Source organism: Amblyomma mixtum, chromosome 1 (genome assembly GCF_055824585.1).
Source record: "Amblyomma mixtum isolate Tamu chromosome 1, ASM5582458v1, whole genome shotgun sequence".
Taxonomy (NCBI): domain Eukaryota; kingdom Metazoa; phylum Arthropoda; class Arachnida; order Ixodida; family Ixodidae; genus Amblyomma; species Amblyomma mixtum.
The window spans coordinates 304,406,323-304,433,760 of NC_143012.1; the positions used below are offsets into that span (position 1 = coordinate 304,406,323).

The 27,438-nt window shown below is 49.6% G+C and overlaps 1 protein-coding gene across 1 annotated transcript in view; it reads left to right on the forward strand.

The window, feature by feature from the left end:
• Window positions 1-1,137: 1,137 nt before the first annotated feature.
• LOC149372269 (putative fatty acyl-CoA reductase CG5065) overlaps window positions 1,138-27,438 on the forward strand; it is a 31,222-nt gene continuing 4,921 nt past the window's right edge. Inside the window, exons 1-9 of the mRNA XM_089566693.1 lie at window positions 1,138-1,389; window positions 11,928-12,044; window positions 13,876-14,051; window positions 18,976-19,048; window positions 20,994-21,100; window positions 22,241-22,418; window positions 23,905-23,949; window positions 24,041-24,159; window positions 25,927-26,166. Of these exons, the coding sequence (XP_089422819.1) occupies window positions 1,309-1,389; window positions 11,928-12,044; window positions 13,876-14,051; window positions 18,976-19,048; window positions 20,994-21,100; window positions 22,241-22,418; window positions 23,905-23,949; window positions 24,041-24,159; window positions 25,927-26,166 (1,136 nt within the window). The 5' untranslated portion in view covers window positions 1,138-1,308. The remainder of the gene's footprint in view (window positions 1,390-11,927; window positions 12,045-13,875; window positions 14,052-18,975; window positions 19,049-20,993; window positions 21,101-22,240; window positions 22,419-23,904; window positions 23,950-24,040; window positions 24,160-25,926; window positions 26,167-27,438) is intronic.

The following is a 27,438-nucleotide window of genomic DNA, read 5'->3' on the forward strand; positions in this document are numbered from 1 at the left end:
TTCAAAACGTGGCTTCCTTGAAAGCGTAACAGGCCGGGCTGATAATGCGTGAGAGACTCAATTTCTGAGTGACGTAAATAAACGCCTCCCCTCTTCACCAGCCGGCCTGTTTACTGTAAACAAGCACCTATATTTATCCCGACCTTCCGTAGCGAGCAACTAACAGCACTTTGCAGCGCGGATAATGTGACTGGGTCATGAATGTAATACATTCCGGGGATGTCTTGGAGAAACAAAAATATAATGTTTTCATACTGCCGTCGAGGAAGTTATGGGCGATATAGATTTTCCCCATTTCATCAGTTTTGCGTGTTATAGATAACGCGGAGGGGTGATTGCCTATGATGTGGATTGCAGACTGCACGAGGACGCTTCTGACGTACTTACACGAGAAACAGACCGCTTGCGCTTGAGTGACGTACCTGTCCGTCAGCCGTGCAAATCTTGGCGCTTCTGAAGGGAGGGAGGGGGATTCTGTTTCAGAAAAACAGAGAAAAACGCAGCAAAATAACGGTGAACCTACACTACACAAAGACCTCAACTCGTCGCTCTGCAGGCATGTAAGGAGCCAGCAGCTACAATCAGCCACGCACAGGTACAAGAGGGTGAGGGCTGAGACGTGATGCAGGTGAGGGTAAGGCCTAAGGGGCGGGGGGTTGCACTTGAGAGCCGACGTCGTAAGCTGCGTCTTCCGACCTCCTTTCCATTCTTCCCTATCTAAGCTCTGCTTTTTTGTTGTTTGTTTGTTTCTTCGAAGGCCGTGCGCATTCAGTGAGAGGCTTTTCTTCTCTACGCCCCGCGGGACTGGAAGACACCTGAAACGACAAAGGAGGGGGAAGGTGTATCTTTCGTCGCTAGGATTCTGTTCGCGATAGGAATGGGGTAGGAAACCGTCAGAGCTTTTCGGAGAGGGATTTGTGCATGCTGGCTTCTGGCTTTGGGAGAGGGGGAAGGGGTGAGTGCGTCGCGCGACTCCGCTGTCCGGCGGCGGGCTGCGGCATGGTGCGGAAACGGCGCCGCCGCCGATGTTTCGCCGTGGGGGGAGGAGGACAGTGAGGTCGCGCTCTCCCTTGCGATTGGATCTCCCGAGGTCACGTGCCGAAGCGGGTGTGGGGGCTTGAGAGACTAAAAGAAAGAGAAAGTGCGCGCCCGGTTGAAAGCGTCGCGCGGGGTGGATAAGCGCTCAGTGGAATATTTGAAAGTTTTTCTGTGCGCCATCGGGCAGGCTTTGGGCACTCGTCGGCCAGTCGTCCACGCGACCGCACGCCACACCGGATCAAGGCGACGACGACGCGCGAGCCGACGGCTATGGAAGGCAGTTCGGAAATCGCTGACTTTTTCGCCGGCAGAAGCGTCTTCTTCACCGGGATCACTGGATTTCTCGGCAAGGTAAGCGGGAGCTATATCGCGCAGTTTACTGTTTTTAAATCTCTGATGACATTCCTCGCACCCTTGGATTCGGAGTTGGGCACTGACCTACTTGCTTATCTACGAAAGCTGACCGATCGCTGTGACAAGATGCGCTGACGAGTCTGACTCAGGGCTCACTGCGACAGGGTGCGCATGCCGAGCGGGTTGAAACTGCATTTCTGCGGATTAACTCGACTGCCTTTCGCAGCAAATCGGCACACCCAGCAACGCACTGCGCAACATAGTTTACTGAAGCTGTTTTGCCGTCATCCCGTCCTGTTCCAGTGCCCTGCCGAAGCCATTTAGACGGGGCCTTCCGACGTGTTTCAGTTCATAAAGCATCCGTGGAGTGACGTTTCGGCTTTGCGAATCGCCCTTTACTTGACAACACGAACAGCTCCGTGGTTCGGCGCCTGAAACCTGTCGTCATCCCTCCAGAGAAGACTGCGCGATGGCGCAAGCCAGAAGAGCTGGACTCGGCAGCTACCACGTCCAGTTAAGGAAACACGTGCTACTGGAAAAGCAGAGCCTACGGTTTCCGCTCGGGCCTTGCTGTGCATTTCGTTTATATGAGGAAACTCCGTTTCTCTTGGTTTTAAGCTTTCGGACTTTCTCACTTTGTACAGAAGGTCGTGGTTTAACGTGAAAGGCGTCGTTTAACTCGGTGCAGCAGAAAACTGCAGAGTTCTGGTGCTCGGAGACGATTTTGCGCAGGTGGCCCCTAGCGATAAGGGAGCCATGAGTCGACAGCAGATACCCTCAATGATGAGTTATCAATGTTCCAAATACGAGGGGGGTCGGGCATGAAGGGGCGCCTTCTCTTCTTGACCTTCATGATAAGGGTGAACTATCTGGGAGCGTTTTAGTTCTCAATGGCTTTCAAGCGAATGGTTAGGGTGTTTTCTTTTCTCCTGAGTGGAACATCATATCAGTATGTGCCGGCGCTGCACACAGCAGGGAAAGCACTGGTGACAAGCACATATAAACAGCGCTAAACAACAGGACCATATAGAGGAGTAGACAAACACGGCGCTGAACTTACAACTGAGTTTATTGGTTAACTGAGGTTATCTGGTCCAGTTGTTTAGCGCTGTTTATATGTACTTGTCACCATGGAACACCAACTCTCCCAATCTGCCGTTCTGCTACGGGGAAAGCACTTGCTGGTCATTTGTGCCATGACCTCCACCAACGGCCGTGTAGCAGGCCCGAGATCTCGTGGTCAACTGGCTGCTCGGGGCACGCGCCGGCCTTAACGGCACCTCGGCGGAAGGTGACGGCGGTCGGCGCGCTTGCTGTATCTTCTTTCCTCCTATGCGCGCATCGGTGCGCGTGCCAATGCCACGCGAGCTGTGTTCAGCGCGGAAATATATTTCCTTTTTTAATCCGGCCCGTGGAGGCAAACACTTTTGTAATTGCGGCGGCCAGCGCATCTCCCGAGAGGGTGCAATCACCGGTGTTGCTTGCCTTCTGGGCTCCTTTTGTCCCCACGGAGACACTGCGGCTGAGAGGGGATAAACCTGCCTCAGTTTCCTCAGCAGTGCGTAGCATTTTCAGCCCCCGTTGTAAGGGCCGTTATGGCGCGGCGCATTGGTCGTTTCCCCTCACTTTCGAATAGCGCTGAACCCGCTACTTAGAGTTCATCGAGACCGGTTTCCCTCTTTATTCTAGTGGTTACTGTACCCATCTTACTGGTTTCTCTCATGCCACGCTGCCGTGGGGTTCAGCCTTTAAGGTTGTCGGCAAGGCAGTGCGGCTGTCCCTAGCATGTCTTTTCGATGAACAACAAGAGGACGGTGCATTGTACGGGGTACTTCAATTGTTACGTTGCCACCCTGCAACGAGGCTGGTTCGGTATTGGTCATCTCTTATCGCCTGTTCCTTTTTTCTTTCTTTTTCTATAGCACCTGTGCATAGCGCAAATTTCACGCGCTTTTCGCTCTTTCAGGCAGGTTGCTAGTACTGTGCTCAGCAGCTTTCTACACCATATTTCCTTGACAAGTGGAAATGTGCAACACTATAGCGATGCAATGCGGTAGCTACCAGGGTAACCAATAACACGCCGTGCGTGCTGCCCTTTTTTCTCTAGTGGGGTGATGCTGGCATCATCCCCACCACCAACGCATTTTCAAAGCCGCTGCTGCCCTTTGGGGGGAGGGGCTTACCCTCTCCTTCTGCGGGGTTGACCACGGTCACGAGTGCTGCTGGTCGGAAGCGAGCAACCGCCGAAGGCGGGTGTTCTTCGAAACGGCGGTGCTCCGCCTGAGAACAAGGGGATTTTAATCTGGTGTTTGTTGAGGTACTGAACAGCTAAGGTTGTGCTGGCTAGGAGCGTGTCCGAGAGGTCGTTGACCAAGATGACAGACCTCCCCACCTCACGCCCTTCCCTCCGAAAGGCGACTGGGCCCATGCGAAACGAACGGCTTCCCCATCGCCGAAAGCCCTCTCCCAGGAGCCGAACAATGAAAACTTCGATTAGGCCACTGATGCCCGGCGACTTTCCGTAGACTGCAGCTCAGCTGGTTTTGTGTCTGTTTTTTTCTTTTTTAGCATTTTTAATAGACGGTTTCTGCAACCAGTGGCCCATATTAATCGAAGGACCACGAACGTCCCAGTACTCAACCTCTAAGAGTGCTTATTTGTAAATAGCTCGCTTTCCGAAGAAGTCGAATCTCTCGATCGCTCATTTATACATGTACCTTGCTGCTTTCTCTTGACTGTGCTCTTAGCTGCTGTCGTAAAAGGCAAAATGCAAGCACAACTGGGGTACGATCATAAAGCTTACCACTATTTTTAGCCGTGAACGCCGTCCAATTCAGGCGGGTCAGGGTTATATCGCATCACAGTTTCCATTGAGGTCGTTGACACGGTGGCCTGCGCCATCAGGGAGTGGTAGATAAAAAGGGATAATCTCTTCCCTCTATGGTCGGGGATAGACCCCTCTCTCCATTGTGGCGCCGCTCCCTGCATTGTCACGCTAGCAGGGTCATGAGAATCTGCGGACATCGTTAGCTGGAAGGGGGTCTTTCGACGGGGAACAGCCGCTGCGTTCTTGAGTTGACTATAGCCTGCTATGCAGAACTCCGTGGTACGGTGCCGATTCCGGAATGGGACACAAAGCCACAGTTCCCGTCGTCTGCATCGCGCTCTGGCATTAGTAATAGGCCCATTCTTCCCCCTAGTAGGATTCGGGGTAATCTTTCTGTGTTGTAACAATGGCGGGAGTTCGCATACTCCGCCATGACACTAGCCTTGCATACCTGCTGCGTTCGCGAACTGCCCTGCTTTCAGTTTGTCCCAGTAGTTTACGAACATGTGGACCATCGCTTCAGGCAGCGTAAACATAAAGGATGAAGTATAGGCCAGCGCTCGTGCAAAATGACGCATGTTTCTACCTCTGGCAGCGAGATAGGCGCCGATGAATTCATTAGTACCCTCATCTGGGCAGGTGAAACCGCAAATAGACTCAGACACCAAGTTTCTGCCAAAAAAATTTAGCATTGCACGCTCGCTCGGTGTTTTTCAACCGGTCTCTATGCTACGCCGCTTCCTTCTCTTCCTCTGATGTATTCGCAGACGAAAACGTTTTGAAGAACCAGCTCCGTTCGCTGCTCTCTCCCGAGAATCCACGCGTGCAAACACTCTCGTCGAATGTAAGCATGTCCCCGGGGAGCTGACACGTGTCGCCGTTCAAGAAATGCGAGTGAGCCCGAGGATAGCCCTCTGCGTGGGTTACGCGCTGGCGTCAGTCCAAACGCCGATAAATGATCCGCGTAGTCTGAATCTATTGTGCCGTTGTTCAACGTGGTGTCGTTCCTTGGCACATACATTGACGTTGACGCGTAGCTTTCTGGTGCATTTTCGCAGAACCAATTACGCGATTGAAGTGCTATGCGTGGGAAATATGAATCGTAACTTGGGGTGTTTCGGAAATCTGATTTTAGATAGACGCAGCTCTCTTTTAAGTGGTCACTTTTTATTAGGGAATGAATTGCTTCGAAAGCAAATGGCGTCGTAGTATGCAGTAAACTCCTGCATTAACCTCGTACCAAACGAGATGACTGTCTACGACGCCGTAAAGGTCTATCAAATGCAGCATAAAACACGATGTATCACGCGGGATTTAAAAAAAAAATGAAAGTGATTAGGGACCCTTTCAGATTAGAGGCGCGTGTGTTATCGCTTGCCATTGACACAAGACGTAGCTACAATTGGACACACTCATTTGCCCAGCAAGAAGTGTGCCACCGTTTTGTTAGGGAAATTCGAAGAGCCTGCAGACGCCTGCCTCTCATGCCATAAACTGCCCTTTGCTTTTTCTTCAGTTCAGATATTCAGTTTAGCGAGTAGATGACTTTGAAACTTGCTGAGAGTCTGACAAGCGCTGAAAGAAATCGCGTGAAAAACCTGGCGTGTGAGCTTAGGGGATAAATTTGCGAATTTCCATGCCTGTCAATTTCTCCATCGGTTCCACTGTCCTCGGCCTTCTGTTCCCTGCGCTTCAAATCTCAGCGGGAATCGTACTTCATTAAATGAACCTGCGAGAGTACTCCGGAAGTTGAGGTGATTCGGCACCCCAGAAGATATAGCCCTATGGTCCAAAAGTTCACGCATGGAAGCGTACAAGTATACATCGAACAGTACGGAATAGTATAGGGGGTATGCACTCAAGACGCAGTGGTCGCCATTTTGGCGTACATGAAGCGCTGCCCAAGGCCGGGCGCGTGGCTCATTGTCTTATCTCCACCTGCTACACGGCACGCGCCGGTGAAACTGCGCGCTGTACTCCAAAATGGCGCTTGTGAATACCTCCGTCCACCGTTTAGAAGCCTGTTGCAAATGAAGCCACAAACGTTAGTGTATTTTTTTGTGTGTGTTAGACTACAATGCACCTTTCCAAAACATGAAAGAGAAAAAGGAGCGGGGGGGGGGGGACAGGATACCTGGGCTAGCTTTCTTACGATGTGAAGGTACAGCTGATGAGCAGTTGGTTCCCTAAAAGCTGATGCACAAACACGATCTCTCGGCCGTAGCCGGTAGCCATCTAGCCGAACCTCGGCGGAAACTGCCTTGCTTAAATGAAACGTTCTTTTCCTTATGATGCAACCAATGCACGCTCGCGTGGCACGTTAAGCAATTCAATTGGCCACGTGCGTGGACGCTGCCTGCGTACATTGCGCTCCAGGCGCCTCAGCGTCGACGTCTTCTTTTTTTTTTCTTCGCCGTTCTTCCTCTCGCACCGGTGAGTTACTTTCCGCCTTACTACCCCTTATTGGCTTGGACCCAAATGGTGATGAGTACTCACGACACCCCGAGAGCATCGATGTTGTTGCATCGTTCCCTCTGTGTACTGAGCTCTCGTAGATAGTTAACGAGGCCCTGCGTGGGTCACTAACTTACAGCTTCGAGGAACGGCCGAAGCTCTGTTAGCTAAAAGGATGGCGCTACGGGTTGGAGAAACATAGGCGTTATAGGCTATGTACAGCGCCCGGTGGTCTTGGATCAGGAGGTGTACACCAGAGAGGCCTGGTTGACACAACGCTTCGTAGTCGCTTCAGAGCCCCGGTGAAAGCTGAACGACCCGTTTGTGGGTGGCACTTTCTCAAGCCCTGCGATATGGATCGTGACTCTTTGAAAGACACTGCATAAGCTTGCCTAAAGGTTGTTTGACTCCCCCTATACGCGTCTCATGTTTAGTAATTGTCCCTTTCCGCTCATCACAACCTGTGGATTACGGTACTACTGGTTGATATAGACTGTGGAGAAAGAAAAGCGCCGTAACTGGCGGTAACTAATACAAAAGTTTTTGCGCTACAGAACTGAGAAGACACCTGGGGAACGATGACTGGCGCTGCTATACCAGTGTGGAAAATTTCGACGCCGCGCTAAAGAAGCCGCGTTGGAAGCCGACGAGTTCGTGAGGGTCGAGCACGATCAACGACGGCGGCTTTCGACTATGCGTGTTTGCTGGACCCTCCTTCCTTGAACGTGCTCGTTGATAAACGACGTGGCCATGGCTGACGCCGGGAAATTACTGCGCGCGGTAAAAGTAGACCGGGCGGAAAGGAAGTTCGTCCGATCCTTCGCAGAGCACCCACGAAGAAGGCGTTCTTTTTTTTTTCTTTCTTCCTTCGCGGACCTTGAACGCGCTACGCCGACCCAACTGCTCCGATGGCTCGCGATAGTAGTGCCCGGCCTTGGATCGAACGATGGTCGTCGCCTCGTGACGTCACCGGAAGCCCGAGAATTTCAACGCCGCAGAGGTGCTGCCTTGTTCCGCGTCGACCTTTCAGCGAAGATTATATATATCCCCCCCGCCAAATAGTGGCATGGTGGTTCGCCTATACTGCATGTCTTGATTAAGGCGGGTTTGTTGCTGCGTCTTCGCTTCTCTTCAACATGCACATAGTAAACGGTCTCTGAGGCGCCGACATCAGTATTCGATGCAGGATAAGCATCGCTGTTGCCGGGGCGATTTTTTTCGCCTTGTTACCTAACACGGAAACCTCCCGTGAGGTGATGAAGCCCGATTGCGCCATTTATGTGCGCTTTCTGCACGTTTTTGTTGCATGCCTAGGTAGTTTAGAGCTACGCTTTTGTTGAGCTTTCGAACATACACACATTTAAAGCGAATAATCCATGAATGTCTTGTACGAGGCAATACGCACTTTTCCTATCTCTCTTTTTTTTTTTTTTTTTTGCGTCGGATTCACGCGATTAGATTTTGTCTGATTCAAAAAAAAATGCTGCACCCTTGAAAAGAGCGCGTTATCAGGATGTGCTGTGGTGCATTTTGGGCACCGGACTCGCAGGCGGTGCTGATTGGAGTAGATTGGAAACGAGCTGAATAAAAATCAAGGATGTATGAGAGGATTCTGGCCTCGAAATTCAGCGTATACACATGACTGCTTCCTGCTGTAGCTGCAGCCCGAGTTTATTTTTTTCTATAGTTGTCATTTTAGAGAGTTTCAGCATAGCGGGGACGTACTAGCATAGGCGTATGCCGGTTTACCGAACGCCGGCTACGCACGTGCAGTGGCCCCACCAGGCTCCACCCCTGCAGGAGAAATACCCCTTAAGCTCTAAATCTGTGTAAGGTAAAGAGAATCCTTCGCCTCACCTTTCGAGGCCTTCCGGTCTTTAGGGCTGCATACCGTGAGGGCTCAACTTTACAGCTGAAAAGCGAAACCCCTTGCATTACCACATGCGTTAAATTTGAGCATATTGCTCTTAAAAACAACAGGCTACTTTCGGTAAGTGCAGAAGTTGAAAAACAAAAGTGCGATGGGACCTCTGTTCATTGCTATGCAAACGTGGAAATAGCGCATAAGCTGTTTCGCAAAACGAAGGCCAGTGCGTACGATACAAGCGTGCTGTGACAAAAAAAAAGTGAGAAGTTGAACGGGCCCTGCGATTTACTTCGTTGGAGCCCGCGTTGAGCGAGCGTCCAAGAGGAATTGTCATTCGTTATATCCATTATTTCGTTATAACGAGGATGTAACAAAGGAATGCCAGTTCCCCTTGGAAGCTCGGTCAACACGAGCTACAACGAAGTAATCGCCGGGAACGTTCCACTTCGTTATAACGAGGTTGAACTTATGCACTCCTTTTTTTGTCACAGTACACTTGTAGGCACTGGGCTTTGTTATACAACAAAAGTAAAGAATTTGCGGTGCAGAGAAAAGCAAAGCGCAAAAACCACATGAGAGCATGACTCCAGAAACCCGGCACTGGGCGCAGCAAAAGTAGAAAACAAGGGTCAAGTGTGGTGGCTATGGCATATTAACATCGTGCGTCATTCTTATATGGCACAACGACACGAGTGTCAAGTGACAACGAATGATTTTCTAGGTTCTGTTTTTTTTTTGTTTATTTGGGTCTAATGCCGTTGCCTTGAAGTGGGTGGCGATCTGGGTGCAAGGCAATACTCGGCATTCATGTGCAGCAACCCTGTCCTGATTAGTTGTTCTCGAGGTTGAACGCATTTTCTTAGGGGATAAGAAATGTACGCTTTGCTGCAACAGGAAACAAAGAAAAAAGCATAACGCTGTCAGCCGCATAGAGGATGTGTCGCTGTTTTCACAAGGTGTACACCGCTTTCGTGAACAAATAGTCTTTGTCTTGAATTCAAGATTATGTGTCGGTCTTTTTTCTTCTCTTTCTTTCTCACTCTCAGCTTTCGTGCGGAGTTCCTTCACCCACACGATTAAACTAGGTTAACCCCATCGTTCGTAACGCCAGCGACGCTATCGCGTTACCGTCGAGGCCCCCGCACCCGCGTTCTGTCATACCACTGCAAAAATCCTTAACCTGCCGCCGGTTCCGACCCCGCCCTACTTCGTTCGCGCCAACCAGCGTTAAGAGCCTGCGACTTATGCAATCGTTGCCCGCAACATGTGCTCGGAACAGGCGCTTGTCTCGCTCCCATCGCAGCCTCCGGTTATGCACGGTTGCTTGTGGCAAGGTTACTGCGCTGGCGCTAACCCGTCTCGCTAACCGATAGCAGGGGACGCAAGGTCGAATTCGACGCGCGCTCAGCACCGGGCGTAAGAGAAACCGAGTCGCTGGTCGACCTCCTATTAACTCCTGACGTCGAGGTAAACTGGCCTGTCGTACACTGCAGCGGGAGGTTAAAGACGCCGGTCGGCAGGATACTTCGAAGCGCAACGCGCGGTTTCAGGCGATCTTTCGTTATGAAATACCGATAAAATGGTTATAAACGGTTGCATGTATACCCTTTTGCAATAACTGCACAGAAAGCAACGCCCAAAAGACGTCCGGACCCTGTATATTAGAGGCAAGCTCTTTGCTATCGCACATTTTCATTGCGCCTTGAAACCAACTAACGTACGATGTGCTTCGTGTTAAGTTGTTTACTACAAATATGCAGCATGTCTAGAGTGAGACCGATGTTGTGTCACTGGGGGACGTTCTCACTTGCGTCAAGTCGTCGAATTGCAACACTTCGCAGCTCTTGCCGTCACAGTTTGTGCGTCAAGTTGAGGCGATCGCTGACGCCAAGGGTCACTATGACGACAGCGTCATTGCCGTGACCGCGTGGGTCCTCGGCACTATATGCTCATTCGCCGCCCCCCGTATAAGGCGGCCGATTCTGCCCTGCACGTAATGCGTGATGCGTCTACGTGGGACGTAACACTCGCGTCCTTCCTCGTACGAAAATCCCGGACACATCTCTCATTTTTTTTTTCCTCAACCCAGAACCAAACCGAGGCCGCGTCTGTATTTTTGTTTTCTCCTCTTGGCGATCGACCACCTATAGAGCTGGCGCAAGCGGCCGATCGCTTGTATGACGGCCGATACGGAAACCCTGGGCATCGGCTCTTTTTTTTTCTACACAGACTTGCGCCCCGCGTGATGTATTAACGATCGCTTAAGCCGTCCGCTTGTTCCTCTTGGCACGAACCAAACAAAACCGACGAGAGTAGCATTCCGATTGTGCATGTATAATGCCGTGCGGGGAATGTGCGGGCATTCGCGTGACACTTCCCGTCTGCGCGATGCGCCTCGTTATCTTCCTTGGTGGCGACTCTGGCTGTGATGACTAGTGGCGATAGAGCTAGACTCGTCGGCCATTTTCCTTGTGAGCGGTGCAGTGTGCGCCTAACCACTTGATGACTGTCTGCCCGCGGTTTTTTTTTTCTCTACTTTGTTCAACATAGTCTGGCTCCGGGAAGTATTTAAGGATTCTGTGGACGCTTGTTGATACTTGTTAGGCAATGTGTACAAAGGCGCTGTCATCAGATACGGCGGTAGAAAGGAGAAGTTTTGTAGGGAGGAGTACAATACCCTGACAACACTGTCGCACCCCCGATGTTATTACATGTTACCTGCGATTTAAAATGATGCAGGCTTGGTGTTGAGTCTGCACTAGCTGCACAAATGCAACTCATTAGAAGCTTCTGCTTGGTTGAAGGAATAATATATCAGGTGTCAGGCCGTCAGCACCCTGTGGGACCTAATGTTTCGTGAGTATTTCGATAGGTGCGCGAAGCCGTGGTCGCCTATATCTTACGCACAAATTTATTTGCACGTCCTAACACTCATAACTACCAGTTTTCAAATCAGGCCTCCATCCAGCGCGCAAATATTGTAAACTTTCCAAGAACTATCATCGCACAGCTTTTGTCAAAAATAAACAGCCCATGTGGTTTGCTTCGAGCCGTATTGCGGGGCTCTTGAAGCATCCGTGGAAGTCCTAACTTTCAAATCTGTGAGGATTAAACTTCACCTCACCTTTAAGAAATCTGGAACGCTGGAGGTGCATAACGAGTTACACAACACAGTCCAGAATCAAATTCCTTGTGCTTAATACTTTCGACAAAATCTATATTGTGGTGAGAAGAGTGGTAAGCAAAAGCCCATAGTTTCAGCTTCTCTCGACACGCACTTAACGACGCGTATGAGGACAGGTACATCAAGCAGTGCTGTTCAGTGCCAAACTCGCGCGCGGTTCGACGTTGACGTTTAATTAATGTCATTTTTTCCTCCGTCTTCAGGTGGTGATAGAGAAGCTGCTGCGGTCATGCCCCGACATCGGCAACATCTACGTCCTCGTACGCGAGAAGAAAGGCCTCAAGAGCAAGGACCGGCTCAACCAGATCACCAGCGAGAAGGTATGTCAACGACATCGAAACGAGGGACATTTGCCATCGCCAAATCTGCACAATCGTATCGCATGTGTGGTTTTTCTGAGCCAACAAGACCGTTCGATCAACTCTTCTTCTCTTCGACCGCCACCCCTTTGAGTCTCGCGCTATCCCTCCTCAACACTTTTTTCACGCGTTTTAAACGCACTCAAGGCACAAGTGAACGTCAGTGAACGAATTACAGGTACTTACCTGTAAGTGAAAGCAATCATAACAACTAAACACCGCTCTGGAAAAGTTCCATTCGTAACGTGAAATCAAAACAGTCAGGACTGGTCTGTACACGTTTGTGTGAAAAAAAAATGTCGGCGGATAAATAGCCGTATTGCTCTTTCAGGGGTAAGGTGAAATCAGGGAAATAAAAGTATTGATTGGCTTTCGTAGTGCTCTGAATTTGAGTGCAGCTTCGATTCCATCTATGATCCCTTGCAAAATAACCTACAATTCACAGAACAGGAAAGTAACGTTCGCTCCGTGGTAATCTTATCTCGCAATTTTCAGCAAATTAACCGAAATAGCCTTTTTTTGTATTGTATGTTTCTTTATTTCTCAAGTACACAGTTCTTCGCGATTAAGGAGCTTGCTGGAAGACGGACAGATATATGTCGAGGGTTCGAATCGACGCGGCTCTTTCTCCTGTCGCGGACCCTGAGGAGCGTGCCCAGTGCTTTGCGTGCTTGAAGACAATCAGGCAACGGTCGAACGCGCCCCCTGATTTATGCCCAAGCTGGTCGGATGAGGCGGACGAACAACCTTCCTCCTTTGAGTTTCACGCACGACTGCGAGTCATTTCATGCTTACAAATGCGTTTGTTTAATCGTATAGAGATGCTGCACTTTCGCTATGTACACGTTTGGGGCGGAGGAGTTCCATCTGTATTTGCTGAATGATGAACTCTTGCACTGCATGAGTGCCGAAAGGCCCTGCGCGCAGTTTCAAGGTGAAATTACTGGTTTCGTATTTCTTTTTTTTTTTTGTGGGGGGGGGGGGGGGGGGGTGAGGGTGGGGGGTGGATAGAATTATCGCCTTAAAGATTTTTTTAAAAAGTTTTTTTTTATTAAAGCACAGAACATCATACGCGTTGGTTAATATCTGTTCAAGGAGGGGGGGGGGGGGGTAGCGGTTCCGGTCGCGGCGGCGTAATTACAATTCGTGGTTGATGGAGTATGTGGCCTTCCGTTTTCTTGTGAGTGCGCTTTGGATCTAACTAGATGGATAATTAACACCCTGAAATGCCTATGAGGGCGTTCTCTCGCAACTTCTTTTACAGGAGGAGAAAGAATTGGTGAGAACCACCAGCAACAGGCAGCTGCGCTTTTGTGGGGTAACGCTGTAGCCGCTAGTGGCGCTGCAGTCGCGGGCTGAGCTGGTCACGGTCACTAAATTTCGATGAGGGTGAAAAACGGCCTTGCACTGAAAGAGACCTTCGAGAGCGGTTCTGTTAATTCAGCAGCCCAGCTTTGGCTGCGATGTCCCCCTTGCGGCTAACCAGCATAGGCTGGTGGTCGAATATGAGGGACAGCCAGTGTTTCTACGAGTGTCCTTTCGTATTCTGAGATGCCGGTGGGCGTTAAAGGACCGGAGGCGACCGAAATTAAACCAGAGCCCTACGCTATGGAGTGCCTTATAGCCTAGAAATGTTGACAGTCAATCGTTTAATTAATTAATCAATCAAGCTTTCGAGGGAATTACTCTTATTTTATGTTCACTATTCTCTCAAAGGCAGCTTTTTTTACAACGAGGTTTGACATTGATGCCTTGAACTTCAAATGACAGCTCGCGCACTGCCCTCTCCCAGCTGTTCGCGAACCTGCAACGGGAGACTCCCGAAGTGTTCGACAAACTGGTGGTGGTGCCGGGCGACTTGCACGAGCCCGACATGGGCATCTCTAACGCCGACCGGGAACGCATGATCCATGACGTGTCCGTGGTCATCCACAGCGCCGCTTCGGTCCGGTTCGACGAACCCCTCAGGTGAGTCCCTCAGCTCGCATGGCCGCATATGCCGTTCTCGAATGAAAAACGAGCAACCGGAACTGCACGCCGACACAGCGTCTGCACGTGGCGGTCACTGAGCATGTAAAGTCGTCCACAGACCTGTCTTTAGCGCTCGAACTCCGTGCCGTCTGCGGTCCGCAGCGCTCACAGTGACACCTTGCGGCAGCGCCTGGTTCGAGATTGCGCTTCTTTGAGTATCGTCTGAGCGTCAGACGTGCACTATCTAGAACCAAGTGCTGCCGCTAGATGTCCCTCTGCGGGGCGCAGACGGCACGAAGTTCGAGCCCTCGAGACAGGTCTGTGGACGACTGTACGTGTATCGAGGAAACGTCCCTGTTTCTGTCCGAAAAAAAAAAAATATGTATACAGACGTTATGTTTTCAGTTTTTCATCTCAACCTTTGTTCTAAATAAACAAACTAATGCCTTCCCATTTATATTCGGGTGGTGACAGTTGTAAGCTAGGTAAACAGTACAACTCTTAAGCTGCCTTCTTCCAAACTCTTGGGCCTGTTTCTTTCTCTCCCTAGTTTGATTACGTTCTCACTCTCGTGGACCATTTTTCTCATCATCTACTTTTTTCGGCCTTCTTAAACCTGGCTATAATCTTGGCTGGTTTGAAATCGCCAGGCGTCTGCTATCTCTATGGTAAGCGAGTGCTGGAAAGCCGTACTCCGTACAAGATGGAACTGCAAAAGTCAGTTTGTACTTGAGCATCGGATCACAAGCTCTTAGTGGCACACATTTGCATTTTACGAGATAGCGCTTGTTCGGTCGAAAAGCCGTCGGCTTCGGAGAAGTCGGCACACCGTGTCGGAAATAATCGGGAGCTGCGTAAAAAAAAATCATATCATGGCCATTTGTGCTTCTAGTGATTTGTGATTGATTGGTGTGTGATAGGCGATGAGTAGTTAATGAAATCGCTGTAATTAATTGCTTAATTAATGAAATGAAACAAGTGCAAGAATTGCAAAAAGGGAGGTTGAAAGGTGTCCAAATGCTCAGAATGAAAAACCAATGCTTGGTAAAGCGAATTAAGAAAAATTTAGAATGTGTAATCGATCAATTAATTCATTGAAAATTGAAAAAAAAAAGTGAAAAATGAAAAATGCGTTCAAAGGTGTCAAACTGCTCAAAATGGAAAGCCTAACCCGCTACGCTAACGCGTCACACCCTTAATGCGGAGCTGAAGTGTCCTCTCCAATTTTTTTCTGTGCTCAACGCCTACTCTGTACAGCACCACGACTCCGACAGGACAAGGAAAACACCGCCGCTTTTGTATCCCTCACTATCCTGTTCAAGGTGGTGCCTGAGCCGAACTCGTTCGTCATTTCACTCGCTTCCTACTGACGAAAGTTTGGGGTAGCCGTCGCTACCCACAGATAAATTGTAACGACAAAAGCCCTTATTAATTACGACTTCCTGCACTCTTGCTATTTTTCTCTCCTAATCCCACTCACGATAAATAATCCATAGGCGACGTTCGATCGATTCGCTCGCGGAAGATTCTCCGGCGATCCGCGTCTCTTTGTCAGCAGAGTTACGCGGCCGCGAGAAATTTCCTCGGTTAGCTGCAAACAAGAATGCTTCTTTCTTCCAAGGCTACCGGTGCCGGCATAAACCAACCGCTAAATTGAGGAAACCTCGTAGAAGGAGTCGTTTGCGCGATGAGGGGGGGGGGGAGGCTTATCCGAAGCTCAGCCTGATCAGCGCTGGGTCGCTGCCAAGCCGGCGGGTGTCGTCAGTGCACGCCTCGTTGTCACGCCTGCGTTTCTAGCGGCGCGCGACCGACACGTGCCAGTATTGACGTATATACTCTTCGAGCGCGCGCCAGCCGCGCGCATTAGGACGCCGAGGAAGACACGCGTAGTACGTCTAATTAGCAGTCGGGCTGCGCCAACGTATATACAGTGTGCGTGCGCGTGCGCTCCCCTCTGCAGATTTCCTTCTCGATGGTGACTGGAATATCCCGACGCATGCTTACTTTGTTCCTTTTGTTTCTCTCGCTCTATCGAAAATGAAAATAGCGCCACGGCGCGGCGGCCGTGTCAGCGCCACACTGACCGGCCCGACCGGTCCTTTCTCACCGGCAGCCAGCACGATCAAGGTCCCGTTCAGTCGAGCGCCCCGTTTGCGGGTGCATACGCTTGGTATAATCCGCAAATTGAACCGGATATTGTGGGCGCGCGATCGCGGGAGCCGGCTGCTGTGGACGCCGGAGTAACACGTTTCAATAGTTAAGAGACGCGGTTGACTCCACGCGTCGTCTCGCTAGCCCTCTTGTAATTTTCTTTTGGGCGTGCTTTTCACGTACGTCACACTTTTCTTTACTTCCTGATTCAGGTCTACTTATACACGCGACTTTGGTTCCTGTAGGGACTTTCCATTTCGTTTTTAGCACGTGCGAACAGAGTCGACAAGAAGTAAGGTATTATCCGACGTAGGGCCAAGTCCAATGAGGTCTTAGGCTAAGGGGACTCCACTCAGATAGCTCGTTCTCTATAAAAGTTGTTTTTATCCTCCTCCGATGGTCGCGGTAACCGGAAGTCACGCTTGCGACTTTAGCTGCATTTACCTCGAGATGTAGACTCTCCCGTGGAAGGCATTCAAGACAATAATAATAAAACTCTTAGGTGATCCTAGGTGGATCGTTTGAATGCGTTTTCATTTTCAGTCTCTGCTGATTCTGCAGTAGCAAATGTCCATATATGCGGAATTAGTCCTTCTCTACTTTACATCCATAGATCGCTGGCAGTTCTCGTATACCGCTCCTGGCGCAATGGTGCAGCAGTTAAGCACTGCGCTACTACCCCGGCGAGTGGCTGTTTCAAATGCAGGCGCCAGTGGGGTTTGTGAGACCCAGATTGCTCTTCCCGAGCACCCGGGCAATGTGCCCACCGGATTAAGTACAAACTGCCCACCGCGACAGGTGGCAGTTAAATTAATGATTTGGTCCCGAAAGGTTGTTCGGGAAGAGCAACCTGGGTTATGTCCGAGGTTGCCACGCCTGACGGCGACGTGGACTCATGTGACGGCGGTCGCAATTTCTGATTACACAGACTCTTCTAATAGACTCTTCTAATGCTCACGCACTCTCAAGGTTCGCTTTCACTACACATAAGTACCCCCGAAAGCAGAAGATTGAACATGAGGTATGCGGTTGCTTTTATGCGAAGCATACTAGCCGCACAACCGAGCTGTTCCTTGCTGCGCCGCGCGCGGCCGCGTAGCTACCACTTGACCTACATCGGCGCACCATGTGATATGACGTCACAACAGCTGTGAAAGCTGGAGCTCAACTCGTGCGCTCGCTTGCGGACGCGCAGCCTCCGCCGGCGGTATGCTTCGCATCCTAGGCTTAACCATAAGATAAGCCAGGCCATTTTTTCTTCTGCTTTTATTAATCTCCCGTTGATAAAAGCTACGGAATTAATTTAAAAAAGGCATCGATCCCTTATGCTCTTTGGTTTCGGTGACTGTTAGCTTCCGTCATTTATGTCATAACGAGCACCTCTTTCCACTCCCTTGTCTGCTGCTAAGCCTTGTCAAGTTGCTTAACCGATTTTTTTTTTCTCTGAACCCTTACATCATTACGAGTTCATGCAAAAGATTATTTACTTCGCAGTATAGACTCGGGTTTCCTTATGCGCCAGCGACTCGTTGCTTTTGCTGCGTTTAATTGGCACACACTCGACGCGTCACACAAGTCATTCCCTGCACGTGTGGCGTTCGCCGACGAGGTTCCTTTCCACCTTGTACGTGAGCGGTGGCTTTGCCTGTATAGCCCGACAATCCGCATCGAGGATACATACGCGTCTATCGACCTCTTGACGGCGGGCGAGTCGCTCGTGCTTTGTTCTCACTGCCTGGTTCCAGACAGATCGCAAAGAGCTTGTGGTGTGTGGCACTAATGAACCTCCCTTCTCCCATCATTACCCCATTCAATATTGCAATGCAGACGACATCAGCACGCGACGCGTCTTGCGGTCGTTGCAACAAGACGCTTCAAGCATAGCTTCGCTTGTTTGATTCTCTGTTCAATGACGGCACCATTTTGTGCTGTAAATGGCTGACGTCAGAGTTTGTCGCTCGCATTTCGACGGAGACGAAATGCGAACACGCCGGTGTGATGTGTGATATCAGTGCACTTTCGAAGTACCGAAATGAAACAGGAATCCTGCACTGCGGATTATATCTTCCACATCCCTGCTTTCTTCGTTCCTGTTGGTTCGGGTGACCACCCTGAATAAGACGGTTGCAGCGCCCTTTCATCATCATCATCATCATCAGCCTAACTACGCCCACTGCAGGGCAAAAAGGCCTCTCCCATGTCTCTCCAATTAACCCTGTCCTTTGCCAGTTGCGGCCACCGTATCCCCGCAAACTTTACTGCGTCATAACATCCCCCTACTCCTCTTGTAGGTTTCAGATGCAACTACGCCGTGTGCTCATACATGCGTTGATGTATTGATGGAACACGTTATTGAACTCAGTTCTCCTTGGATGCGCTGTAAGTTTAGTGATCACGCTAGTTCTGAGACCGCTGGGGCTGGGCTCATAGAAGGGAAACGGAGTTGCTATACATCTCCTGGTGAACAGCGGCACGAAATGCTTCTGTATGGTCCCCAGAGGAAGGAGAGACATGTTAGCGGCTCTAGGAATGTCATGGCAGCAGCACCAGACAGATCGCCGAGCTGTTAGCATTCCAGCCTCCACGAGTACATAAATTTAAGACCATGAATATGGCACAGCGCGTGGTATAGCACATGCTTGGTTACTGCCGTTCCAAATGGGCAAACGGTCAACTGATTTTATCTTAGTGAAAGTGTCTCTTTTTTTTCTTCCTTTCTTGAGCGATGTTCTTTTCACCTGCTCAAGTGACTGGACGCGTTGTTTTGCAGGATAGCCACCAACTCCAACGTTAGAGCCACGCAGAGGGTCATCGACTTCTGCTACGAGCTACAGAACCTGAAGGTACGGAATTCATCGCTTGGCGCTGTCATGTAACATGAAGCGCTAAACCGGCCCGAAGATTTTATGGGAACGAAAGCTGCGCTACCAATAGAAATACTGCGTGCTCCGTGTTTAGCGATTCGGGTTGTTGGCGTATTCGGGCTTAAACACCGACCACAAAGTAGCTTATGATTGTCAGTGTTTGTTGATATGTAATTAAACATCGGAACTTCCCTGGATTTTTCAGATTCTGTGAGAAACTGCACCCTGCTGCGGCAGAGCTTTCGTCGAGACGAGCGGAGCATCCGATTCGACAGGCTGCTCCGCTCGCCTTGACGAAAGCTCCACCGTAGCTGACTGCACTTTTTTTGCAGATTCTAGAAAATTCAGGAATTCGGTTCCAGTGTTAGATATTACTTATCAAAAAACATGCGCCGTGGTAGCTAGGCTACATGCCGGTTGGCGTTTCAGGCCAAATCGGCAGTTGTTTGCGCAGGAGGATTTTTTACAACCCGGACCGATAAATATGGAACAGGCGGTACATAACTAGATGCTATTGTTGTTCCTTTCATTTTTGTCTGAGTAACCAAATGCCGCTGTAAAATTCTTAGTACGAGCCCATTGTTACCTACAATGTTCCAAGTGGAAGATAGATGGCTCCTTTCCGCAGTACCAAAGCGTTAAGAAAAAGCTTCATGTATTCGTTTTCATCCGTAGCGCTGTTTTCGCACGATGTTATTATTACAGTGTTTGCGGCGTATTTATTTTTCTTGAGGAAACTAAGCATGCATAGCTTACCAGGTGGGTTTCAGATTAACTGGCTGCCGATGTACTTACTACACGTGGCAGTTCACTTCAAGTAACAAGTGCACATGATTCTCAGCCGTGTGCTTTTGTTTCGTTACTCAAGATCTTTTCTCTTTATCGCTTCCAAGACCCTGCATGACTTCGATTCCTGGGACCCACGATTTCCTTTCTCTGGTGCACCGTTAGCAAGTAAAAACCTGTCTAACAACCAGCTGTCCTAAATGCAGCCACCTGTAGCCACCTTGTGCTCTGCCTTGTTGCGCGCAACATTTTCATAGTACGCTTAGCTGCCTTTCGCTGCGCGCTTTCAGCATGAGGTGCACGGTTGATCAAAAGTCTCCAGGCCGAAAAGTGTGCTTTTGATCAGAATAGCTGAACACTTATGGCCCTTGAGAAGCTACGTACGTAGGTCATCGCAGCTTATGATCAGATTTCTCCTCAGTCTCCATATATTTTGAGCTTCTTCCGTGTCATAGATGCCCCTCTATAATGTTCAAAAGCGTAGTCGGTGGCCCGGGGAAGTATGACCAACCGTTGGTGGACAGGTGCTGACGAGTATGGCATAGGCGAAGCCATCCCTTCCTCACCTATAGTCGGATGCAAAAAGCGGCTTTTCCCCGTCAAAGGACCCGCTCCCAGCCAATGGCGCCAGCTGATTCTCGTGAATCCGCTAGTGTGAGAATGCACGGCGCGGCAGATGAAAGGGGATAGACCGGTCCCTGCATTGTCGGGGACAGTTGCTCCCTGCTTTGTCACGTCACTCCCTGCATTGTCACGATCAGGTTCGTGAGAATCGGCCGCCGCCACTGGCTGGAAGGGGACCCTTTGACGGGGAAAAGCCGCTTTTTCTTGACTTACATCCGACTACAGCGTACTCGGGCTTAAGACAGAAAGCAACAAATTATATGTGAAAAATGGTTGTGTTGTCCGGCAGCCTTGTCTATCAAGCGGAGCAGCTGCTGGGATTATATTAATTGTTAATCTTCAAGCGGTCCATTCACAACGTTCACAGTTTGTTCACGTTCAGTAATACGTGACTCACCGGAGTCAGCCACGACACCATCATTATTGACCATTTCGACTGTCATATTTCCCTTCGCTCTCAGCTCTCTGTGTAACAATGTGTGCGCAATGCTGACTATCCTTTCTCCTCCCCCAGGTGTATGTCCACGTTTCGACGACCTACTGCCATTGCCACCAGAAGGAGCTGAGGGAGGAAGTCTCGCCAACTCTGATTACCCCGGCTAACCTGCTCAACATCACCGAGTAAGTCGTCAGGCTCAGTCACTGTACGCTTTGCCAGCGCGTGCAGCGAGGTATAACATCAGTTCTCATGCTCAAATAAAGTCCTAGAAAGGTCTCGCGCGTAATCGTTAGGGACGCGGAACGGTTGGGTTTGCATGCTTATGATTAAGTGCGCGACCCACGCTGTTAGGTTCAGTTATTTGGAAAGAAAGACGCGATAGTTCTCACTGTCGGTGGACACTCGAATGACGTGGTAGGCAAGGAATGATGAACTGCCACGGAAATGGATACACAGAAGGGAGAGTCAGGTACAGCCTCTGTCAAAAGTTTGGAGCCCAAGAGGTGTGCTCCTGAGACACCCTTTGTGGTTCGTAGTGCATCTCCAGCGCTCAAAATTTCCTGAAGGTAAGTTGATTTCTGGTCCTGCCTCCTTCACTGGGTCCTGCCTCCTCCAGTTTTACAGGAGTCCCACTACAAGCTTGGAAGCAAACCCTCTGGGCTCTAAACTTTTGACAAAGACTGTACGTTCCTCGCACCTACTACTGCAAGCGCAGACTGCGCCTGCCCAATTCTCTTTTATTTTGCCCAGATAATTTTGGTCAGGACACTGTACATCCACTGTTTTATTTTTTTTTTTCAGTGAGCCTCAGATCATAATTTATATGCGAAAAATATATCTTGGTGCCTATTTGGCGCATGAAGCGCGATAACTGCTGTTTTGAAAAGAGATACCATTACAAAAATTTCTTTTAACAGTATACAGATTGTCCATGAATTTTGCTCTGTAAGGTCTATAGACAAATCCTAGAGAATGATCTATAGGCAATACAAATCGAATCGACAGTCTATACACAATCTATACATTTATGGCCATACACTTTTAGTAGACTTGTCTATAGTGTCTATAGAATGTGAATAGACAAAGAGAAGTATCTCTAGCAAGGCAATGGAGTCTATAAGAAGTCTATAGACTGTCTATAGAGCGGTTATAAAAGAGGTGTTTCACTGCTTGCTATGCAGTTATGGTGCATGTTGCCTGCAATAACTGCAGGTACTCTGTACTCGCCAGGACAAAACTAAAAAGGTAGTGGAGCTATTCGCGGAGGTGATATGAGGGACACGCTGGCAGTGTCTGTGCGTTGAGCCTTGCCTACTGTGCAGGTGGATGGACGACTCAATGCTGGAGACCTTGGAGCCGAAGCTGTTCGAGGGTCGCCCCAACTCGTACACGTTCACCAAGGCGGTGGCCGAAATGCTTGTCCAGGAACACGCAGCCTCACTGCCGGCCGTCATCGTGAGGCCCTCCATCATCACTGGCACGGCCAAGGAACCATTCGCGGTGCGTGCTTCGGGTTGCACTCCTTGTATGTACACATTGCACCTCGGGTACTGTCGCCTATAGTCGGACAACCCCTAAGAAAGCAGTGGCAAATGCCCTTCAAAAAAGGCCCTCCAGCCAATAGCGTCGACTGGCTCTTAAAACGACCCGGTTATTCCCCTAGCTTGAAACCGCCGGTGGCTGGACGTCATGATAATCGGTCGACGCCATTGGTTGTAGGACCTCTTCTAAAAAGTGTTTGCCGCTGCTTTCTTGAGTTGTACCGTATTGTGCGTTTTTATCGTAAAGACTTTCAAAAATTTTCCCGCCTCAACCACTCGATCGTTTGCGGTGAAACTGCACACAGAGATTGCGCAATACGGTAACTTTTGTATCGTAGCAAGTTTTACAACGGTACTTACTTAGTTGAGCCCTGCATGATGCGAAATCGTAGTTGTCTGCGTTGAAATCGTCGAACCAAAACTCGCAGACGCCGTTTTTTCGCTGAAGGGCGGCGGTGGCGCCATCTGTTTTCAGCAGTGAAAAGCGTCACGACAAAGTGCCGCGGCGATTTTGCAAATAATATCACCTGAAAGGTAAAGCCTCGTTAAATCAGTTGTTCTGATATTTTTTTTCGCTCAGTTAGCCGAAAAAGAGGCATATTCAAAGGGCACGCGTACAGTGTAGGCACGCGCTTCATGCAACGCTCACCTCGGCTACCTCAGTGCCTTGTCGTGACGCTTTTCACTGCTGAAAACAGATGGCGCCACTGCCGCCCTTCAGCGAAAAAACAGCGTCTGCGGGTTTTGGTTCAACGATCTCTACGCAGTCAAGTACGATTTCGCATCATGCACGGCTCAACTAAGTAAGCACCGTTGTAAAACTTGCTACGATACAAAAGTTACCATATTGCGCAAGCTCTGTGCGCAGTTTCACCGCAAACGAGCGAGCGGTTGAGGCGGGAAAATTTTTGAAAGTCTTCACGATAAAAACGCACAATACGGTATATGACTATAAGTATGCTAGCCTTCACTGCGTTCATATTACCTCGGCGATGTCGCTGGCATTCGGCAGAATCTGGCCTCCGAACGAGAAAACTTATCATCCTCTGTGAGGTTTTAGGAAGAATAAAAAAATATATGTCGTCGGACCTGGCGAATACCGCGAAGTTAGGTCGCTACTTATGTGGCCTTGTAAAAATAAAACAAAGGCCCTTATCAGTTCCCAGGCCTTCTTGAAAGAGTGGCGTTGCACCGGCAGAGCGCATCTGACAGGCTGAGGAAATGTGCTATGCTATATGCCACGTTGCCTAGAATTGCCTTTCGGGGCGATTGGCTTAAGGGAACTGCGCACCAACATTCGAAAGATGGCAGCATTTTTTTTTTCTCATTTTCATTGCACCTCTTACTGTTCGTTTTTTAACTTAACATTTCGATGGTTGAGAGCTTGTGATTTCAGAGCGTTTGCACCTTGCATACTCCGTAACACTCCGTGCTTTCTCTTTCAGGGCTGGATAGACAATTTCAACGGTCCCACGGGGCTCCTTATCGCTGTAAGTACAATCAAACGGCACGATGAGGCTGCCGCGTCGTACAGGCGACGCCACCAAGCTGACACTGTCGTTTCCTGTTCTCCATGTGCAGCTTGCCAAGGGCGTGCTCACGTCCGTGTACGGGGACATCACCAAAGTCACAGATTTTATTCCGGTGGACATGGTCGCCAACTGCGTCATCGCCGCAGCCTGGTCCAGAGGCACTGGACGGTCAGTACATGTTGTGTTTCTAACAGGTTCTCCGCGCCTCCGAATTTGCCTTTTATTTTGTGTATGTCGTCGGATACAACCCAAGAACAAAGCTGCAAATGCCACTGAAAAGAAGCCCTCGAGCCATTGGAGTCGACCGGTTGTCGTGACTTCGCTGTTAATCCGCTTAAACCATGGTTAATCCCCTTGTACCCTGACAGCCTTCATGGTGTCACGCTAGCGTCAAGAAAGTCGATTATGAGGCTATGGGGCCTCCATTAAAGGGCATTCACCGCTTGGTTCTTGAGTTTTATCTGACTATAACAGTAACTTTAAAGGTATTTAAGCTTGCGATTTCAAACCCTGGCGCGCGCAGCTTCCATGTGTGCTGTACCGGTCTCCTTAATTTGGTTTAGGGAAAGAAATAAAAGTTCGCAGCGCTTGCAGTATTTTTTAATTTTATGAATATCTCTGACTAATCAACCTTTAACTGCTTTAAACTGCTTTAAATATTCTTTCTTTCCGAGGACAATTACTGATTGGAATAAACTTAATAGCGAGACTGTTAATCAAAATTCTTTACTTCTGTTTGAAAGTGCCTGTAAATGTTGTGAATTTGTGTGTGTTTATATGCTTGTATTTTGTTTTGTCCCACCCTGCTATGATCTGTACAAGATCGCAGTATCTATAAATAAAATAAATAAATAAATAAACGAAGCTGCGGCTGTGTTGTTCACGTGATCAGCACGCCTGTTTTTACACCGCCTGTATGTATTTAGCGACTCAGTCACCGTCTAGACTATTTGCTGACGTTCCCAGAGACTGTTATGCAAATAAAAATTCCCCTCACAATGCGACTTTTTTTCGCCAAGATTGACCCGTATGATGCAATAGGCAGGCGTCATATATACATAAATCGTAGTCCGCATAAATGACGCTACATATAAGCCGGTAACGCTACAGATAAGCCTGCCTGTAAGCAGTTGCGCCATCTAGTGACAAGACGTCAAAGCACATCAACGCTGGGTTGAAGAAATTTTCATCCGTAATTACTGATAGCCGCCGTGGTGGCACAGTGGCTATGGTGCTCGGCTACTGGCCCGAAAGACGCGGGTTCGATCCCGGCCGCGGCGGCTGAATTTCTTTGGAGGAGAAATTCGAGGCCCGTGTACTGTGCGATGTCAGTGCACGTTAAAGAACCCCGGGTGGTCGAAATTTCCGGAGCCCTCCACTACGGCGTCTCTCATAGCCTTAGTCGCTTTGGGACGTTAAACCTCATAAACCAACCAACCAATTACTGATAACGAGGGTGGGTGCATTGAGAGCCATTTTTTGTTCTGAGAAGATAAATTATGCAACAGTTGGCTAAAATCTGGCGAACTCCTTCGCCAGGTGTCGTTGCTACGAGGAAAACACACTGCATTTAATTAGGCCTAAGAGCTTGAAAATTGCCAAATTATCTCAAAAACAGGGGATAGTTTTTTCTGATACATCTACGTGTGGGAGAGAATGCGAAATAAAAGCGGACCGCTACCATTTTAGTGAGCTGTCGCGTCGAAGGATCCAGCGGCTACATGTATTTATTCCGAAGCGGGCGAGCAGGGCGCCGCCATCTTGTCAACGCATTCCGTGCCCGTAGCGCGCGCGCGCTATGGTGTGTAGTGTGCGTACTCCCGTAAGACGCTGCGAGATACGTGCGCATGCGCATTCGTTGCTCGCAGAGTCGCTGCGTACGCCAAACTAAATGTGTCCAGTCTCTCAGTATGCGTGTTCGCATTCCGACCGCAGGACTCAGAAGCTGTCTGTGTACAACATGAGTTCCGGCGCCGACAACCCTCTGACGTGGCAGTACTTCATGGACTGCGTGCAGAAGATGCCCTACAAGATCCCGTCCAAGCTCACCTTCCGCTACCCTCAGCCGCGCCACACCAACAGCAGGCTGTTGCACAGGGCCCGCATGTTCTTCCAGCACTACCTCGTCGCCCAAGCCGGGGACGTTGCCCTGTGGGCTGTAGGCAAGAAGCCCATGTGAGTGCAAGCCTTAAGAAACACTGGATCTACGTCGCGGATGCCTGTCGAATGGCCTGCGTTGAAAGATTAGCTGTGCCTGCTGTTCAGAACGGGAGATGTGAAGCCTGGTAGGGCGCAGTAACTGTCTCATTTCTCAGCGGACACCCGAACCACGCCGTCTAGGGAGCGAAAGGAGGAAGGTAGAAAGAAAAGCCCCAGTTTAGCGCTCGCTCCGGTCAGAACGGGAGGAAACGAGCTCCCTTCTATGAAATGGAATGGCATTAGTTGTAGGGAAAAGATCACAGCAACTGTCTCACTCCCGGTGGACAGCTATGTTCTCTTCGGAATTTTCTCCTTTCCAGAGAATCTTAGAGGTAACATGTTTACAGAGTTAATGAGTTTTAAGGGCCAAACTTTTCTGTTTTTCCGAATTTAGGATTTTTCAAGCTGTTGCAAGGAAACAGAGCAAGAAATAGGGAATTTTGGGTCTAATTAGGGGATTTTTCGGTCATGACGTCACAGTCGATGGACATCTGAATCGCACCACCACGGAAAGGGCAGAAAAAGGATTGACAGAAGAAAGAGAGAAATGGCAGCTGTAGTTGTAAGCCCTGGTTCAATTTCGACCACCTTTAGCGTGTTCTGATATCGCACAGCACATGAGCGTCTCCTGCCTTTCGCCACCATCGAAACGCGACCGCCGTGGCATCTGCATGTTAGTATGCGGAACTATCACATTGCTTGCGGTGAGGAGGCGGATGTTACGAATAATTGCAAGGTATGGTTACTATCTCACTATGGGTGCACAGCTTAGCAGCACCGATGAACACGATGGAGCGAAAAGGGAGGGGCAGGGAACTATAGTCCCATACTAGTCAAGAAAAAAAGCGCGTTTTCAATGACCGCTTCCAGCTAATGGCGTCGGCCGATCCTCATGGACCTGCTTGCGTGACAATGCAGGGAGAGGCAGAGAAAATGGGGTGATCCCTCCCCTGCATTGTCCGGGATAGTTCCCCGCCTGCATTGTCAGGCCACTACCTGCACTGTCACGCAATTCATGATCGCAGGTTCATGAGAATTATACCAACGTCATTGGCTGGAAGGGCATCCTTTGACGGGGAAAGCCTCCCTTTTTACTTTTATAGGACTACAGAGCGTGTTACTAACAAAAGCAGCTACATGCCACTCATGGTCTTCGGCGTGCGTGGATAGGTCCCGTCCATTTGTTCTCGGGGCCTTGGCGTCGCAATTCACCTTAAAGCACTGCAGACGGCCCTGAATGCTTTAACC